Source organism: Uloborus diversus, unplaced genomic scaffold (genome assembly GCF_026930045.1).
Source record: "Uloborus diversus isolate 005 unplaced genomic scaffold, Udiv.v.3.1 scaffold_671, whole genome shotgun sequence".
Taxonomy (NCBI): Eukaryota; Metazoa; Arthropoda; class Arachnida; order Araneae; family Uloboridae; genus Uloborus; species Uloborus diversus.
The window spans coordinates 33,073-54,599 of record NW_026558870.1 but is presented as its reverse complement, the minus strand read 5'-3'; the positions used below and the strand labels follow the sequence as shown (position 1 = coordinate 54,599).

The following is a 21,527-nucleotide window of genomic DNA, read 5'->3' as shown; positions in this document are numbered from 1 at the left end:
ATATATATATATATATATATATATATATATATAATAAAATCAGTAAAATTTTGCGGCTGATTTCGGAAAAATAACTAAAAAGTAAACATTTTAAATCTCCTGATTACAGGAAAAGCCTTTGAAACAAAAGCAAGAATTTCATTTTTTCATATTCGAGAAAAAAAATGGCAAGAGATCTTTCGTCTCAATGATTTTGTTCACGCTATAAATTAAAAAAAAAGTATTATTGTGGAAAGTTGAGATGAAGCACTGAATAATAATTTAAATGGAGGAAAGACTTCGAAAAATAGGGATTTTATGTTGAAATCTAAGTGTCATAATTAATAGTCTTTGATTGATATCTCCGCTCATTATTATCAGAGGATTACGTTAAATAGCCTAACATAAAGACGGGAAGATTACGAGTTCATCGATACCTGTTTCGATGATCAGTTCACTGTCGTTCGGGAGAAGTAACTCGGACATAGATACATAGATGACTACATTGATACATAGGTACATACATAGATACATACATTGGTACATACATAGACACATACGCTCAGTTTTTAATTATATAAGATTGTCGAAATTAAGAACGATATAAAAAGTTAAATTTAATCGTCCCGACTTCAATTCAAGTGGTACTTTTTTGTTATAAGACAGTCACTTGGCTTGGCGCCATATTTGCTTTCTACCTCGGGAAGAAAAATAAAATTTATGACGTCGCTTCTCTTTTTTTCTAATTGTACATTGCACTGAAGCTTTCAGTATTTATTAATAACTGCATATATTTATGTATTGGACTACTTAACGTTTAGGGGAGATTTCAATGTTTCAGTCTAAAAACAATTATTATTTCATTATATTTATTGCTGCCATGACAATGGGGTTGTTTCCAAAATTTTAAAAGTATTTTTTTCTGAAAGAGCATGCTTAAAAATTTAGAATCGGATCATTTTTAAAATAATTTGACAAAGTTTAATATTTTTAAAAAATTACTTTAATCGGTGCGCTTTTATTATTTACGCTTCTGTCGATGACATCACAAATGATGAAATGTCCTTCAATCTTGCCATTCGCAGAACGCTATGTTTAATTTGCTTCTTTACTCACGTGTACTGGCAACGATATGGATGATAGCAAGCGTAGAGCTCAATATTTCATTCGCTTCTTGATTATCATTACGTGGAATCGCAACAGACAGATGCGCCAAAAGTACATCATTTGTGACGTCATAAAGACCACGCCTTGTTTGAAAAATCGGACATTTTAAAAAATTAATTAAATAGTAACTGTTGGGAAAATTAAAGTATTTTCTGGCTCCATGTTATTATTATTATTATTATTTTATTTTATGCTTATTCTATCAATTTCAGTGATTAAAAGTAGTACTTTTGACTGAAGGAAACAACTTGCAAAATGATTATAAGCTATTGGTGATATCTCCTATATAGCAACCTTAGAGAACTTTAATTGATCACATGATACATTTATTTGGCGGATTTGTTTTTAGTTTTGTAGAGCGTTTACGTGTTGTTTTGTTAAATCAACTAATTCTTTTGATCAATTTCTCTCTCTCTTTTTCTTTCTCTTTCTTTTATTTTTATTTATTTATTTATTTATTTATTTATTTATTTATTTTTTGTTGATTTCGTGGTATTTTTAAAATTTCCATACATGTTTTAATCTTGTTGCAAGTTTTGTTTAAATGAAGGCCAAAGGGGTTTCTTTAAATGAAGGCGAAAGGACAAAATGATGCATGGTATCAAAAAACAGGTTTCTATGCAACTTTGGCTAAACATGGCGGCAATAAACAAAAATGTTAAATTATGCCCAAGATTAGATATGCGCCGAGTTACGTTCCTATAACGGAAAAGTACCATTTATATTTTGAAAAAAGATATTTAGGACATAACATTTTTTGAAAAATCAGCCTTGTCTTTGACATAACACCATTCTCCTTTTCTCACGAGGAAGTCTCATATATATATATATATATATATATATATATATATATATATATATATATATATATATATATATATATATATAATAGCGAATGATCGAGTAACGCTCCTGACGTCACCAACAATGAAACTCGCGCCACGACATGATAGTTTGGTAATATTTTTTGGTAATGTTTGACATGCGGAAAAATGCTTTCTATACTAGATCCGGTAACTTAGCTGTTTTACTGGTAAGACTGTGTCATTTCAGGGGGATGAAGGAACAGAAGAATGGTCAACAATGAACGCTAACTGCTGGAGTTTAGGTTTCATGCACTGGATTTAGAATTGAGGGATCACAGTACCTTTCAAGCAATTTCTTTTAATTTATATAAATTTTATATTTCTTTGAAACCATAGCATGCATACTTATTTCGTAATCAATAATTTTTTTTTCAAAATTTAAAAATATTGCCTACTTTTTTTGAAAATGCAAAAAATTAAGGATTTCAAAAAGTTGAAATTTTCCTCAAGGCTTTTCTATTTTTGCACTAATTTTAAAAACGTTTTTTTCAAAACGATCACTATAATTATCTCTAAAAATCTGTGCATTCATTTGCTTATGAGTTCATTCAAAAATTTTATATGATTAATTATGCAAAAAATCAAAGTTTTTTTTTTAAATTGGTTTTTAAAGGTTTAACATGCTCTAAACATTAGAGTAATTTATAAAATGCTTATCCAATGCACAGTTTTGTCAAATATGTTATCCCAATTGCAAAAAGTATTACTTTAAAGCTGTATCTTTAATAGAAAAAAAAATCCTTAGGGATTCTAATGACATGAAAACACAAAAAAAAAACATCATCGAGAAAAAGCAATTTGAAATTTTTCTTTTGCATAAGAACACATAAGGAGCTTGGCCTAAAAGCACTCATAACTTTTTAAATATTTGAACTAAAGCATTGAAACTTTTTCCCTGTGTTCAGAATAGTTTTTTGTTTTGAAATGAGCAATAAAAAATTTTTCAATCGTTTCATCATTTTTGAGGTACTGTAACCCCCTAACATTTCAGTTATCAGAATATCACCAAACAGGCAATTGCTTCGTTCAAATGCTGAAGCAATTTTCACCCGTCGCAGTTTGATGGGCGATTTTCTAGTTGCAAATAGAGACCAAAACTGAGGACACGGAGACGCTCCAGAACAGTGATGTTGCATCTGGGGAAAGTTTTCTATTTCTATTCAAGAGTCACACTGACTTCAACTGTATTTATGTCGAGGTCTGCATACTAGTGCCTTGCCTCCATTATTTTATATACCGATAGATGGCAGCACCATCACCGGATCGAACAGTTAATGAGAATTTAGAACTAGTTCAAGAGCTATAGCTACCTGGTACTAGCACCCCCAGAGGTATCGTTTCACTTGGAGGACATTGAGACCACGAGCATATTTAACGTCGCCCAGTCCCCTTTAATGACGACGGTGGGTCTTCGACCAGCGGGGATCGAACCCGAGCCCCTCCGGCCCCGAGTCCAATGCCCTACCGATCAGGCTACCACGGCCCTATCTGGGGAAAGTTGGAAGTGTCTTTTAGAAGATAAGACAGGGTTGCGAACTCCCAAAAATGTTTCCACCTAAACTCAACTCATAGAACCCCTAAAAACCCTAAAATGCGATTGGATAAATTCATATGACGTCAGAAAGTCACGTGATTCTTTAATTGTGACGTCAGACATGGGATTAAAAGGTCACGTGACCATCGCTATTTTCGTTGCTGAGTTAATAAAGGCATTTTATACCATTTCTGAACAAAACCAATGGTTATAATGGCTCAAAAAATATATGAAAGTGAAAAAATAAATAAAATAATCGAAAAATAACATTTTCAAATACAAAAGAAAAACATTTTTACCTGATAAAACCCTAAAATTTAAACCCCTAAATTTACCCCTAAAAATTCTATCCCCCTAAAAAAGTCCCATTCCAAAATTTTCCCCCTAAATTTAAGGGGGAAAACCCTAAAGTTGGTAACCGTGAGATAAGAACAAAATTACTCTTAATTTACCCAGAAGGACAGGTGTCGCGTTTTTTTTTTTTTTGAATTTGGAATAGCAATGATTGTCTCCAGCAACAATTCAATAGCAGTTCGTTGTAGCATTCTCTTCTTCATGCCCTCTGTGTGGGTATGATGTCATGAAGAAGCACCATGTCCTTGTCTGTTTGAAATTGAAGGATGATGACAGGGGCAACCCGAAGTTACATTTTTGGGAGTGGAAAATTCTCAGTGTACCAAATGAAACTCCAACTTATCTAAATGACCAAATAAAGCATGCACATTTAGGGTGGTTCGAAAAAAATTGACTTTTTCACTTTAGAATCGCCTTACCTCTCAAAAGTTGTCGTTTGATTATCTCAATTGGGGCAAAATAAAAATTAAAAAATTCTGAGTAAACATCTTCAATTCGCACATAAAGCTAAAAATTTGAAAAAAAGAAGTTAAAAATTGAATTTTTCAAAAATTCAACTTTTTTTTCCAAACTTCATATTGCAACAACCATAAATTTCTCAGTATATAACGTAGTTTTAACCTAAAGAAATTATTTTATAGCTTTTGCATATGATCTTTAGTAGCACATACGTAAATATCAAATTTTAGCCCAATTCAAGGCGTATGCGCGAACTAAAGATGTTAAAACTTATGTAAGAACTATAAAATGTTTTATAAGGTTCAAACTACGTAAAATACGGGTAATTTATGGTTGTTGTACATTAAAAATTATAAAAATAATTTTAAATTTTTTTAAAAATTCAATTTTTAACATATTTTTTCAATTTTTCAGCCTTATGCGCGAACTGAAGATGTCAACTCAGATTTTTTTATTTTCATTTTTCCCAATTGAAGATATCAAACTACAACTTTTGAAAGGTAACTCGATTTCGAAATTTAAGAAAAAAAAAAAAACGATTTTTTCGAACCACATGCATACACATCTTCATCAAATGAGAAGACACATTGAGAATTAAAACGGAAGGAAAAGCTACAACATTGCAATGACTTGCTGCGTATGTACCGAATCGTCAGATAAAATTGACCGAATACGGAAATGCTTCTGGAGGTCATAATTCGTGACCTCCAACTGGGACGCTACAGGACGATGGAGATACTTCTGACATTTTTTTCCTGCTGTGTTAGACCGTAAGACAGACCGATTGGCGCAGTTTAAACAAATAGGCCCACCATTAAAAAAAAAAAAACAAGTAATAAATATTTGAATCGTCAGGGCTTAATTTACATGGGAAATCCCTGGAGCTTTTCTCGAATCTACTTAATACAAATATTTACTTTTTGAATTAAAAGTTCTGATGACTGCAGAAATTTTCCGTTCCTCTTTAAAAAAAAAATAACAAACCCTGCTGATAGCTGCAATTATTTTCAAAAATAAATCTTATTTTGAGCGTGTCTTTAAAAGTTTAAATCCATATAAAATTTTAGAAAATATTTTGGTGACAAATTCTGATAACAGTACGTTTAGTGCTTTTTCTACGCGTTATTGCACTATACAATGGCAACTTGTCTTTTGAAAACGATTTCAAATCGAAAAGATATGCTGCGATTGATTTTCGAAATTGTTCATTTAGGAATAAACAGGATATAGGAAAGCAATAACTTACAAGTACGAAAGATGTTGATTTAGTAGTAAATGCATTACACTTTAATAGAAAGCTAAAACAAAAGGTAATAGTTTAAAAAACTAAAGCAACACGCTTTCATGGCAAAATGAACTAAAAAGTGAAAAATAATCTTTGGGTGACAGTAGTTGACCAATCACTTAATTTTAATGTAATACAAAAAACCATGGGGTGCTGTCTATTTACATTTTTGCATGGACAACAAATGGAAGAAATTCAAGACAACTGATAAGAAGCCCTCCACGCTGTTTTGTATTACATTAAAATTAAGTGATTGGTCAACTACTATCATCCAAAGATTATTTTTCACTTTTTAGTTCATTTTGCTATGAAAGCGTGTTGTTTTAGTTTTTTAAATTATTATTTTATTTTCTGTTTTTCAGTCCTACAGTTGAAATATTTATCCAGAATTGAAGAAATTATTTAGAAAACGAATGCGAGGTAATATCTTGAAATTAAGACAAGGGCACCCCAATGGGAAGCTACTGTGAGTCATCAATGTATGTTTGCGGAAATCATATTTATATTACTTTGAAAATTTGAGATGCATTTAAATAAAAGTTTTGTTCAACAATGGTCTGATCAGCAATGAATTTCCAATTGAAGGCTCACCTAAATTTTGGCTTGAAATTAGTTGAAAACAATTATTGGAAACAACCTTGGAACATTGGAACAAATTTTGTCTGATGCAGAAAAATTAAAGGTTTTTGTAGATATTTTTAAATAATTTTTGCGAGCATTTTTTAATGTATTTGTTTTAATTTGTTCCTTTTTCACATTGTTGGATTTATGCCAAAATATTGATTAAAATTGGAGGAAACTAACAATTAACGGAATTAATTAATTTGATTATAGAATATTGCATTGTCATCGGGTATGAGGTCTCGTGCCAAATTTCAAAAGAATCCGATCGCAGGAAGTGGGCGAAATTTGAGCTGCAAGATTCCCTTACAAGATACATATATACATACATACATACAGGTGAAGCTAATAAAAGCGTGTTAATAAAAAGGAAAAAATTTTGACTGAGCAGTTGAAAAAGATGGTCGTCCGATCACTTTCGCTTTAAACCCATTGCCACTAGAAACCTCCAGGCGTACATTGTTTTTTAGTTTACACACATCTTAACTCTGCTTTGATTATCATACAGAAGTGACATACGTTTGAATAATTACGGTAACGGTGCATCAAGCTTCATCTAAAATTCAAGCTTTCATTTTTCAAGGAAGCAACTTTGATTTCGTCTACGTCGCCGAAACAAATGTTCAACATAATCTTTGGAAGAGAATAAGCAATTTAGATCTTCTCTAACCATAAACAGCCATCAAATATTTATGTAATGTTCGGTTGAAAAATTTATGAGTAATATTTCATTTGGTTATTGAAGGTCACCTCGTGAAGACTTTACCCGATAAACTGGTTTCAAATAAAACCATTTAATAATACCAATGTCCTGAATACTAAGTGTGATTTCCTCAAAGCATTATCAGATAATATAGTAAAAGGAGTGTTAAGGGGAAAATCTAAAAATGGTTCATTTTAAGTCAGGAAATGTGTTTACAGTCGAATTCCGACTTACGCGAGGGATGCATTCCAAGACCCCTCGCGTAAGTCGAAATTTCGAGTTGTGGAAAAGGGTGTGTGCAAATTGTTTTATAAACATACCTAATTATTTTAAACACTTGTTAACAATACCTCAAACAATATGTAGAAAAGTAATGATGTACTATAATAATACTGTGCAGTAGATCCAGTAATAATATTTGTAACTTTAAAAAATGAAGATGTTGATTATTTATGCTGCATGATCAAATTGTTGTTATAATAAATTTTTTTATGCTGTTACTTTGCTAGTTATTTTATAACGTTTCCATCTATGACAACACTGCTCTTCCTTTTTTCTTTAACTATCAATACAAGCAGCTTCCATTTTCATGATTTTTGCATTTTGTTTAGACACTACTCGGTGAACTTTTACAAATTTCCTTTTCTTGGATTTTAACTGTACATATGGGAGATTCACTCACACTTAATTGTCGTGCTACCTTCGACGCATTTTTTAGTTGTTCAAGCAAATCGAGAACCTTTAGCTTTTCTTTAACTGTCAGAAACTTTCTCTTTTTCTTTCTGTCTTCCCGAACTTTAGATGGAACAGTGCTCTTAGGTTTCATTATATTTCATTGCTTTTGAATTTATAATAAAAAAATATGGTAAGTTTGGAGTATAGTTATTTGTATACACAAACAAAGCTGTGTTCAGACTAGAACGGTGTGGGTACTTCCGCTGTCAAAGTGATAATGGAAGTCCATTCGCGAAAAAAAAAAAAAATTTAATAGCCAATAACAAAGCCGATACTTTTACACCGCGATTCTCTTCTGAAAATTTTCGTGCTGCGGTCGAGGAATTCGCGTTAGATCTAAAATTATTTACTGATGAAAAAATCGCGTTATAACCATGTCGCGTAATTCGAATCGCGTTGTAACGGGAGTCGACTGTGTGTGTGTGTGTGTGTGTACTTCAGAAATTCGCGAAATTTTATTCCTAATGAAATTTATTTCCAAAATGGAAAATTGAAAGAATGCAGCACTCTATAGTCAACGGAAATGTGTCTCTGTTACACTTTTTCTATTTAAAAATGTATTTATATTTCAAACTAAAAATATGTGACGAATGCCTTGAAATCTTTCACAGGTTTAACTATACAATAGTGCATACATACGCACAAAAGCTTCAAAAATAACGAAAAGACGCTGTAGTTTTAACGTGCTATATTTTTGTAGTGTACGTTTTTGAAAAATGTATGATTCTATACTTATATATAGCTTATGGTATTCACATAAAATATGATGTACTAGCAAAAATACCCGGCGTTGCCTGGGTCAGTAATAATTGTGAGAAACCATCGCTACTTTCTTTCGTTTTCTGCTTTAACTGAAAGAACTCAAAACACACCGCATTGACGTGATTTAAAATCGAGCTTCTTCCTTATCCATAAAAGTAAAATAGCAATAAGTATAAAGAACGAACGAGTATTCATTTAGAAACGAAAGCACGAATTGAAGCATATGAAAATTTGAAGAATTTCCAAAATATGAACTAACAAAAACAGAGATTACTAAAAAAAGGCGTGTGCTTTATTTAATTAAATAGTACACAAACACAAAAAGAAAGAAAAAAAGCTCTTTACTATGTTTCCCTAAGTGTGCAAAAAGTAGAGTTTCCAAATGTTTAAACGACTTTAAACTCATGTTTCCTCCGGAGAAGCCTTGATTCAAACTTTTTATTATGATTGCTTTTAATATTGCTGTTGTAAGTTAGTACTGTGATTCGTTGCGTAAGGCAATGAATTTTCGAAACAATGGGTTTAATCATTTAATGGGGAAATTGCATTACATTTACTGTTTTCCGACATGACGTTTTTAAACTAAGTTTTTTAGTAATAAATTATAGCCTAAGTTGCTCCCTGATAGCGTAGCTATCTGAGGTGAAAAAATGGTTAAAACCGGTCCAGTAGTTTTGAAGATTACCCCAGACATACATACATACATACAGAAGTAGCCATTTATGTATAAATATTACAAAGCTCAAAATTTTAAACTTTTTACAATTATTTATACAACACTAATTTATGCTGAAGTGAAAGCGTGATAGATTTCATTTTTCATCTAAACACTTTTCCAGACTTGAGAAAAACCATTTTCAGATTTTATCCTCAACACTCCTTTTACTATTATCTGACAATGCTCTCAGGAAATCACACTTAGTACATCACACTTGACTTTCTACAAGTAACTTAATTTGAGAGACTGTAGTGTCCAATTAAAGCTCAACTGCACACGTCACATTAAATTTCACTATCTTATTTCTACATAAGAGACTATTGCCTTTGCTGACTAGTGGGACGTGAGCGGTGTAATGAGGCTGTTTTTACCCCCAATACAAAAAGGAAGGGGGTTATAAGTTTGACTTGTCTGTGTATCTTTGTATCTGTGTGTGGCACTCTAGCGCCTCAACGGATGGACCGATTTTGAAGAAAAAAAAATGTTCGAAAGGAGAGTTGATCGAGAGTGTTCTTAGCTAGGTCGCATCTTTGATGATATTAATTAACGAAGATATTAATTAAAAACCTCTAACAGGTTTCCCACGATTTTTGCAGCTAAAACGTTGTTAAATATTTTATAATTTATTACCAAAATAAAGAAATTTTTTTTCCGCGTCTGATAGAATGTGTTTGGAACTTCCATGTTTCATATAATTCGAATTATAACGTTTTTTTAAAGCAGATTTTAATAACGGCTAAGCCTTTATTCAAGCACCCAATTTATTGTTGGCCGACAAGGAAATAAAACGCAGTGATTTAAAATTGTTATCTGTTGCCAGTTTCTATTTAATTTCAAATAAAATACTTGACATTGAAATTGAATAATATAAGAGTTCTGAAAGGATTTTCCATTTTCCCTACAGTTGCGACTCCGTTGGGGTTTTTTTAAATTTTTAATTTTATCGTTGCTTGTTACTTAGATTATTGGTACTAACACAAGTTAATATTTCAATCAAAGCGTCACAAGCCATTTTAAAAGAGTAAAAAATTTTAAAATAAAAATCTACCTTAGATGCGTTTTTCATAAAATATTATTTAACAATCTTTCACATTCTACTCCAGCAAAAAATCTGGAAAAATTCTCAATTTAGTGGCAGTACCAGTCCTACTCCTTGGCCAAAATTTTAGAACTATGAGGCAGTTAATGTTTTTGTGAGGACAACGTCTTTGCTTTAAAAGACGTTGTATGTAATTTTATCGCTGCCTTCTTCAGATGAAAACGTATTTTAAACTTACTAATTAGTTGGACTTAATTGCTGCAAACCATTATAAGAACATTTAAGTAAAATTATAATAATGTTTTTTTTTAACTTAATTAAGAATTCTTTATTTTTGAAAATTTGTTCTAAGTTAGATAACAGGACACTCGTAAAAACAATATGTAGGGGCACACATTAACAGTTCTCATATCCTCTCCGTAATGTAAATATTAGTGTAGGGTTACTATACGTGTCAAAAAAAATATAAAGACTTATAATCATTATTTTGATTCAATCAGTTTGTAAGTTTATTGTTGATTATTATTACACTATAACAAGTCTATAACAACCCGTCAAGGTATGACGGGTGAAAATTGCTTCTACATTTGAACGAAGCAATTGCTTGTTTGAGGATATTTTGATAGTTGAAATTTTAACCCTAACTCCGGTAGATTAACCCTAATCTCCAGTAGATAGCGTTCATTGTTGACTACTTTTGTTGATCACTGGTTACAGATGACCAAAAAGGTCTAATGATTAAGTGTGAAAGATTATTTAAAATAATTTCCGTACTACCCCGCATTATCCGGCATGCCGAAAAAAAAAAGCGAGGTTGACCAGCCTGCCGGGATCCGCATGCCGGATAATTCGAGGTTTATTTTGCAATAGAACAAAACTAAATTTCCCCATTCAGTTCCAATCATAAAGCAAACCACTGTGAGAGAAAATAATAATAAATCCCGAAAGTAACCTTCTTTCAAAAAAAATGTGTATTGCATATAATATGTGCTTGTTATTTATGGTAGGTCATTGTTAATGGGTTTAATTATATGCCAATAAAGTAATAAATTCAGAAGCAATCATCATTACTGCGATTTGTTCCTAATTATTTTAAATAAATTATTTTAGGTTCCTTTTAGGGAGGTAAGTTCATTTTATTTTATTTTATTTTATTTATTTATTTATTTTTTGAATAGCCATGATAAGTTCTTTAGCACCGGTTTAAGGGCGGTAACTTACTGTTTAAATGTTTGCTTACTTAGTTCTAATTTATTTTTTACCAAATTATTCTACATTAAACAATATTTTTTCTTGTTAAAGTAACAAATGACATTGTTAGTAAATATTTTTACAAAATTAAACTGTTTTTTAATACTAATAAGATATATATATATATATATATATATATATATATATATATATATATATATATATATATATATATATATATATATATATATATATATATATATATATATATATATAGTTTTTTTTTCGTAACCTCGATTTTTCCGTCCAGGAAAGTGTTACTGAAAATGTGGTTACCTCCGAATTTTGCGGCATGCCGGATAATGAGGGGTAATACGGTACTTTTTATTTGTAACATTGACTTGTAAAATTAATATCGGACTAACTTATGAGGATTTTTACAACATGATTAAAACCAAAAAAGACCATCTAAAAAAGTCTAAATGACTAATGGAAAATATACACGCACATATTATTCAAATTTTTGTTTCTCACTCAAAGTATTTCTTCTTACAAAAGTAACATATAAATATTTACGTGTGGGGAAAAATTGTTTAAGTTTATCTGCTTGTGTCATTTATTACTACCTCTGGTTAAGTTTTATAAATAGTAACCATTTGTTCATAGCATTGAGAATAAACGACTCTGTAAAACACTAATAACCAGCCTGGGTTGTGTACCTTTTTCAATACTCGCGGCGCTGGGCGGAGGAGGGGCGAGGCATTTTGTTGTCCCGGTTGAACATTTCAGAAATCTGGCAAGCGTACGCTTAAAAGTTAGAACAAAATTGCGGATTTCAAAATATCCTCTATATTAAATAGTTCATAAGTGACTGAAATTTAGGGTGAGGTGACAAAAAAAATCTTTGAAAATTCGAGCTAAAATCCCGAATGCTCTTGTTAAGTTAGGGATAGTAATAGATGGGATAGTCGCAACTCTTAGTTTAGGGGAAAAGGTGTCATAATCAAAACGCACAATATTATTATGACACAATTACTTCTTGAAATAATTCATTAATTCAAGAAACAGTTCAGAAACAATCAGAAACAGTTGTCAAAACCAATCAAATTCAGTTCGAATGTTATATGATAGTTTTTAGAGGTACAGTGGACGCCTGTTAATTGAATCAGTGGTTAATTGAATTAGCCGCTTAAATGAATCAAACTGTCAGAAACAGAATGAAGTCCAGCTTTATTGAAGTAACCGCTTTATTGAATCAGCCGCTTCGTGGAATCAAAATTACGTAGAACAAATGTGATTCATATAAGCGGCGTCCACGGTATCTTGAAAATTTTCGCAGCAAAGACATTATAACGTAGCGTAGTCAATTGTGCAGAGTGTAAATTTTTCGAAATCAAACGCATAATATTTCATAAGATGTCAGCTGCATTTAGCATTCTGGTGAACTAATTGTTTTACATGTCAAAATGCATAATCATTAGGGGAGAATTGTACCTTGACCAAGGTGTACCTTGCGCCATGCATTCTAATCAGCTAGCGCTTTTACCTAGTGAGGAATCACGTACTATGTCAGCCATGACAGTCTCTCCACCTGCCACAGTGAGTTGTAGGTTGAAACTCCAGCTTTTATATGGACAATGATTGTTTTGTGATTGTGCAAACAAAAGTAAATAATTCCAGTGTTACTTAGATGAAATTGGACTTTTAAAGACTAGTGTTACCCAACTGGTTGGTCACTATATCTATTGCCTATCTTTCGGTAAGTGTATTCAACATTTAGTCTTTACTTTTTACGTAGCTATTAGGTTAGGGTAGCCACTTTGTATGAACATGAACCCTTGTGTACCTTGAAAGCAAGCTCCATCTTGTACCTTGAACCACTGGATCAAGGAACAATAGGTACAATAGGTTGTAGTGATTGTTTTTTTTTTTTTTTTTTTTTTTTTTTTTTAAGGTAAAATTTCATTATGCCTCGAAGTAAAACTGAAATCAAGAGGGATCCAGTAGATGTGTTGAGGCATTGCAAAATGCTATTGAAGAAGTAAGAAGTAATGATCATGACAAAAAAAAAACTTTTTGAGAGCCCGAAAAAGTATTCAAAGTGAGCAGGTCCATTACTAGGCATTTAAGAAAGTTGAATGAAAGTGGGTCCAATGAACTTGAATACAACCTAAGTAATGCAGTTAAGCAAGTACAAGAGGTCTGTCTCAAGCTACACGAGCATCATGTACCATGGACCAAATTACATAAAATTTGTGGAAAATATACAGAAATAGAGGAATATTTTTTTATAATCCGAAATATTTTTTTACTTATGCAAAAAGGCTTGAAGTTAAGTTTCAATAACTAAAAATCATAAAAATCACACTTTTTTTTTTTTTGAAGACCAAAAAGTTTTAGAATTGGTGCAAGGTACAATAGTCTCCCCTACCAAATAACCACAGTTGTAAAGTGACAAATAAAGAATCAGTTTTAGAGAGAATAAAAATTTACTTACATTTTATTGCCCATGGTTTGATGGTCTTGACAGCTGCCAGTAGTTGCATGCTTTCTCGCATACATTGCTTAGTTACGTTGACCTGCGTGGAACTTTCCATCAGTTTTGGCAACAGCATCTTTACAGCAGTATTGGCGAGGTGTTTAACAGATTTTTCGAAATTCTGCCATCCTTCTACGGCAGTTAAATTTCTTGGTTTTTCAAGCTCATTTGAAATAACAAGTGTAGATGCATTGCTTTGCGAACGGATTGAAACAGCTAAGCAAGCAAAAATCACAAACACAATCCTAATAATGTTCCTACTCATGGTTATCTTCAAAATGGTATTCGAAGCAAAGAAGAAAAACTTTTATCCTTCGAATTTTCCTCTCACTGGAATTTTTAGGACTGTGGCATTATTTTACGTCTCCGACGATACAGCTTTTCTGCAATGAAAAAAAAAATCATTTGGCTTTACATCTCTTGAAAGCAGTACTGCATAAAAACAAGGTAGTACTAATTTCAAGGAATTATACTTAAATGACACAGTATACCTTTGGAAAGAAATATGATGTGTCATGATTGCACGTTTGGTTTTTAAATCAAAATTAGCAGTTTAAGATTGAAGTTTTTAACTTGCTTCTAACTTGAGAAATATCAAACAAGTGCCAATATTGTTAATTTTTTTTTTCACGCGCAAGTGTTACATAACGTAAATTTTCCATTATTGGGACCAAAAAGAATTAAAATCGTATCTTAAAACGTTTTTTTATATATATATTTGCGACTATTATTACCGATATATTTAAAATTTCAATATATCAAACAAAAAGTAATAAAGTAAACAAATACGTTTATGTATAAAATGCAAAAAAAGGTAACGTCTATGAGTAACCCATAGTACATTTTACACTATGAGTAACTTACAGTAAAATAAGTTACGTCTATTGAGCAATTTGACGTAACCAACTTCAAATAACTCACATTGCAGATTCCTGCAGACACGTGTTTCGGCGTTAGAAGGAATGACTTTTGCAATGCAGAAGAAATGAGCTTATAGATGAAAAGACATCCAACAAAGATGTCTTTTCATGAGAGATCCGACGAAGATGATAGTTCATCATTTTTCATAAGAGATGTAAAGCAGGTTTTGTCGGATGTCTTTTCATCCATAAACTCATTTCTTCTGCATTGAAAAAGGTGTTCCTTGTAACGCCGAAACACGTGTCTGCAGAAATCTGCAATTTGTGCTAAAAAGTAAAATTTTCAGCATTTGCCTGATTAACATTTTATTCGATCAAAAGTTCAAGAATATTCATATTTGTAGCAAGGTGAGAGATTTGGGGGTAGTTTTCTATCTTGTAATAATAAAAAAACAAACATTAAGAGTGATTTTTTTTCAGAGATTTTTGGCTTAACTTCCTTGTAAAAACACGGCATGATCTTTACTTGTGTAAGCGCCACATCCGAAATCTTATGAAATCATGTTCAGGTGAGGAAAAAAAAACAGCATACATGCAATGGGCTTGTTTCCTTCAGTCAACAGTAGTACTTTTAGTCATTGAAATTGATGGAATAAGCGAAGAAAATAACATGGACCCAGAAATTGTTTTCATTTTCCCAACAGTCATATTTTAATCAATTTTTTTTAATGTCCGATTTTACAAACAAGGCGTAGTCTTGATGACGTCACAAATGATGCTCATTGGCGCATATGTTTACCACGTTTCCACATTATGATAATCAAGAAGCGAATTAAAATTGCGCTTTATGCTTGCTATTAACCCTATCGTTGCCAATATACGTGAGTAGAGATTCAAATTAAATATTATTCTCTGTGAATGGCAACACAGAATGGCATTTCATTATTTGTGATGTCATCGGCAAGAAATGTAAATAATGAAAGAGCATGATTTAAGTAAAAATATTAAACTTAAACAAATATTTTAAAAAATGGTTAGATTCTATGTTTCTAAGCATGTTCTTTCAAAAAAAATACTTTTAAAATTTTGGAAACGACCCCATTGCATATAAGCAAATTTTTTCACTAAAGATCTGAAATTCTGTACCGCGTCCCACACGCGGTACAGAATTTCTTACTGACTAACTAATAATACTGAAATTCCACTTCCAAGGGTTTTTCCAATATACCTTATCTTACAATTTCATTTCAGGAGCATAGTTTTGCAACTAGTGCGTACCCGAACGATGCCGATAGTAATGTGTGTTTTTAGAGTAAAAAATATTTTTAAAATTTGTGAAAAAATTACCAGAAAAAAAAGTTTGGTTTTAATGACTTTTTAAAGAAGTTTTAGGAAAAAAACCTGAAGTCCCTTTCTTTGCTTCAAATATTTGTTATTTTTAAACTTTTCACCTTTCTCACTCTACAGAAGAGTGTTAATCCTCATATACATAATAGCGAATTCACTGATTGAGTAACGCTCCTGACGTCACAAACAATGTTGCTCGCTCCACGGCATGGTAATTTGATAATTTTTTTGGTAATGTTTGACATGCAAGGAAATGCTTTGTTTTGACAAGGCTGATTTCGATCCAGTAAGTTAGGGGATGGTGGCCCAAAGCGGGAAGGTTTTCGAAGAACGCTCGAAAATTTTAGTTTTTGAATTTTAATCGCAACAATTTCGGTTTTATTTCCTAGCAGGGTTTTTGATCCTCAAAATAAAAAGTGATTTTTGTATTATTTCGAACCCAATAATTATTTATTATCAAACTTAACAAACATGTGAAAAACCCGCTTTGCCCTACCAGGTAGCCCAAAGCGGGTAAGCTTAACTAATTGTGATTTGGTACATTTGCCAATCAAATATGAAGTTCTAAATGATTAAAATAGTTGACTAGCTACCTGCCATTATATAAAAAAATATTAAATAGTTGTACTTATCCAATTTAAAGTCAGTACATTTGTTTATAAGACATAAAGAAATAACTGAGTTAATTAATAGACTAATTAATTGCCATCCTAAAAAATAACTTTTTAATGTTACACTTATCCTACTGAAAGAGAAAATCTAAGTCAGCACACGAGTCAAGAAATTTTAAATAAATAAATGATTAAATCCTATATCCGTTTTGCCCGACATGCTTTGCCCAAAGGCACGTTTTTTATTTCAATAATTTTAACTTTAAATTAATAATTAAAAAAAACGGAATGATCATCGTAATTTATTGGTGGATAGTGTCAGAATAAATGAATATTATTGACACTCAAAAAAATAAGCTGGTCTTCGACTAATCACAAGTCACATTTTTTTTTTTTAAAGAAATGTATCATTTTTTTTATTTTAAGCCTGGTTGCGCCATACTGCTTTACTGCTGCTTCGCTGGAACTGATAATAACTCCAGGGTGTGCGGGTAAACCCAACGTACGTATTCATCGCCGCTAACACACCATGGGGGGGGGGACATACGAAGGCCTATCCGCTTTGGGCGACCGACCTGATTTGGGCCAATCTCTTTTAACTGTTTTACTGGTAAAACTGTAATTTCATTGAAATGAAAAAATGAAAAAGTGGTCAACAATGAACGCTATATACTGGAGTTCAGGGTTAATCCACTGGAGTTAGAGTTAACATTTCAACTATCAAAATATCACCAAACAGGCAATGGCTTCATTCAAATGTTGAAGCAATTTTCACCCCCCCCCCTCTGTCATACCTTGACGGGCCCCAGTAGAAATGATAAAAATTACTCCCCCTTCCAATCCAAATACTGGTTATGAAATCATTTTAAACAGAAAAATAGAGGGAAATATGTCCAAAAGAGTCTAGTGATGGGGGGGATGGGGGTCATATTTGAATTCAGGAAGTCAGCTTACGTATAAGTCAGCGAGAATGGTGAAAGCATGAATAAAAGATACTTCAAATACTTGTTCAGCATGATTATCTTCATATGTTTAACATTTTAAAAACAATGCTAAATGCTTAAAAAAAGATATTTAAATAACTTATAGTTATGTGTGTAATATTAATAAAAGGATATATGAGGCAGTGAGAAGCAAAGGGATGCAAGTGGACTATTTTAAGTTTCGAGTAAAACGCGTTTAAAGATCAGATCTTAGGTAGGCTTTCATTGAAATTTTTTTTTCTAAATCATGCTGTATAGCAGCAACTACGAGGGCTACTAGTACCATCTCTTGCCCCAGAACAGAGGAGAGGTTTACCTACCATGTGTACTGGTGATCTCCAAATTTTTAATTTTGACACTTGCATCCCTTTGCTTCTCACTGCCTCATACGTAATGTGAACATAAATTGGAGAAATGCCACTTTAGGTGGAAAAATAATGAAAACAAAAATATTACCTCAGCACATATGAAAAGTTGCATACATTTTGAAACAAACTTCCTGATGAATATAATCATTTCAAGTTCAGTGACGAGAAAAGCTGCGCAAATTTTCGCCAGACATCAGGGAAATCCAATTTCACAAACCTACACAAAACGCCATTGCGGGGTGGTTTTCACAACTTTTCGCATCCACGGAATTAGCATCACTTAGGGACAGAGTGCAAAAATATTAATGAAGTGTCGGAAAAACCTGCAATATTGAGCATCACCTGCCAATCTTGTTTTCCCTGCTCCACAAACTCCACTGACGTCTGCGCACGGACCGAACCCCCAGAGGCATTGCGCAAGGTCAAAACAACGATTTGCATGAAATTGCGGTAAATTAATCTTCTATGCGATCTTGAATGCGAAGTAAAAGTGAAAACACCAAGATCACTTTCTTTATGGATGTTTGCTGTTTCAATGAATGGTTGGAAATTAATAAGTGCTTGACCTTTGCAAAAAAAAGAACGGAAACAACGCTAAAGGAGTTGTTATAAAAGCTTTCTTTTTCATTCTTTAAATATTGTCAAATAAAATATTATTTTTGTACAGAATGGTCCTAAAGTGGTAGTACACTTCCGCCCCTTTGTTTTTAACATTCTGTTAATTATGGTTGAATGTTTGTTACACATAGCTACTTTGAAGTCAAAAAGTCATAATCATTGACAGAACTCCAAAAACACTATATCACCCAAAGACCTAAAGTAATTAGGATATTTTCAAAAATTCACATTCTTACGGATTTCTCGAAAAAATAGAGATTAATTGTTCTGTAACTTTTGTCACACAAAAGGTATGCTCCACCTTTCATTTTCCAGCAAAAATTAGATCACTTATGCATTTTACTCCCAAAAATATAAAACTAATTTCTGCGTAGTAAGTATACTTATTCTTGAAATTTGTTGCGTATTCCCAGCTATTTACGATGAAATATGATTTTTTTTAACATTTTTTTTTCTCAATGTGTTACTAGTCGCCTAAATGCATGGGACATCTGAATATTACTCTAAAATGAAATCTAGAGCATACCTTTTATGTGACTAAAGTTACAGAACTATTAGTCTCATATTTCTCGAGAAATCCGTAGAACTGTGAATTTCTGAAAGTATCCAAATTCTTTTTGTGATATGGGTGTGATAATGTATTGTGTATGAGTGCCACAACTGAATTCCGCTCCATGATTTCGTAGATGTTTTTTGGAGTTCAGGGGCACAGCCATGGATTAGACTTCGGGGTCAAAAGTCCTTTCCTAGAACTCTTAACACGAATTGCCGATCCTTATTTGGTAGTTCATCTTTAATAATAATAAAGCTGAAAATCTCTCTGTTTGGATGTCAGGATCTCTCTCTGTCAGGATGTCTGGATCTCTGTCAGGATCTCTGTAACGCGCATAGCACCTAGACCGTTCTGCCGATTTTCATGAAATTTGGCACAAAATTAGTTCGTAGCATAAAAATGTACACCTCGAAGCGATTTTTCGAAAATTTGATTTTGTTCTTTTTCTATTCCAATTTTAAGAACATTTCCCCGAGCAAAATTATGATAAGATGGGCGAGTAAATTACCAAGTTATCATAATGTGGAAACATAAACATGGGCAAGCCAACTGGCAAGAAATTCATCATACATTATTTGTAAATATACAAGCGAACCAAAAGACCTTTTAATTTTCTACTACGGCCAAAGCCAAGCGGATACCACTAGTATGAATATAAAGGTGGTTATAACCAAAAGAAACGAACCACAATATAATTTCCGGCTGCTTTACAGAGGAGTTTCGGGGAGTCGGTGATGTTCTGCCGCAAAACATCTGAGAGAATATGGAGCAAAATTCAGCTGTGTTACGACGTGGGTGGTGTTTTACCGATGTTAATGATTCTTAAAACTTCAAAGTTACTGTGTATAACAAGCATTCAACCATAACTAATATAATATGATACAAAACAGACAAACAATTAAAGGCATCGCATTTCTTGGATGACTTTTCTTCCTAAAGCTCACACTTCGTTGCATTGAAAACGGGGTTACTTAAACTCCGAAACATGTGTCTGATAAAATCTACAAAGTTTTGTGCGATAAAACCTTGTTATTCATTATTTTACTTTTCAAGTGCAAAGACATTTATTAGTTTCTTCTGATGAGGTAATTGTTTTATGACGTAAATGGTAAGGTGGGTTGTATGGTGTATGTAATCATAACATTCTATTTGTTAGTCACTGCGAAAAATGTGCACTGCAAAAAAAAACTGCAGTACTACTAGAAAATGCCTAGTAAACTATACTTCCATAAAGGTTTCAACGCTAAAAAAAATAACATTACCATTATAAAAACTTTTTTAAAGTAGACTTCTATAAAGGTTTCTGCAATAAAAAGAACTACAGAGCTACTAGAAGAACTGTAGTAAACTAGACTTTCATAAAATTTTCTTGTAGCGGAATAGTTTTTTCTTAAGTAACGCTACTTAAGAAAGGGCTGTATCGATACTAGAAGATTTTATGGAATCCCAGTTTTATTAGAGATTTTCTAGTAGTACTGCATTTTATTTTATTTTTTTAGTAAATTTACGCAGTTCCTGCTTAAATTTCCATTGCTTTTGCATTATTTATTTATACAAATACAACTGAAATCGTACGTAAGTGGCATTCATGTAAAGTCTTGTATTTCATAGGGTTTAAACATTATAAAACGCATTAATGCAAAAATCCAATTCTTCTGTGGTGTAAAAAAACTCCACCTCTTCAGTTAAAGTTTAATTAACCCTTAAATATAACGCTCTCATATGAGGGATTAATTAACCCCTCATATATAATTAACCCCTCATTACATTTTATGACCGTTCTTTTAAATCGGCATTGCTTAATTTCTTTGATAACTGGAGCCCTATTGAATAATGATTTTTTTTCGCGAAGACAACATATGAACAGAAATTAACGACAATGATTCAATATCAATATTAAAAAAGATTTTCTTCAGTTATTTAATTTATTTGGAGGGTGAATGGAATAACAGAAAGTAATATGAAAGGTAGGAAAGTGAAATGTAGTCAGAGTTGAAAGTTCCTTAAGGTAGCCAGCTAACCCACAAAAGTAGATCTAATTTCTTTCTCCATCACAAAACAGCTTTACGACAACCGTAATCCAATGCGTCTGTAGTCAACATGACTGAGTTAGGTATCACTTTGATCGGCCGCCAAAGTTTTCTGAGTTCTCTCTTTTGAGGAGTAGTCATTCTAATTAACTGGTAAGAAGATAGTTGAATTTACATATTTCAAATTTTTTAACCTTGAATTTGG

The 21,527-nt window shown here is 32.3% G+C and overlaps 1 protein-coding gene across 1 annotated transcript in view; it reads right to left on the bottom strand.

Annotated features, from left to right (window-relative positions):
* Positions 1–14,217, bottom strand: part of LOC129233736 (nose resistant to fluoxetine protein 6-like) — a 56,301-nt gene extending 42,084 nt beyond the window's left edge. Inside the window, exon 1 of the mRNA XM_054867712.1 lies at positions 13,911–14,217. Coding sequence (XP_054723687.1) covers positions 13,911–14,217 — 307 coding nt within the window. The remainder of the gene's footprint in view (positions 1–13,910) is intronic.
* Positions 14,218–21,527: the final 7,310 nt, after the last annotated feature.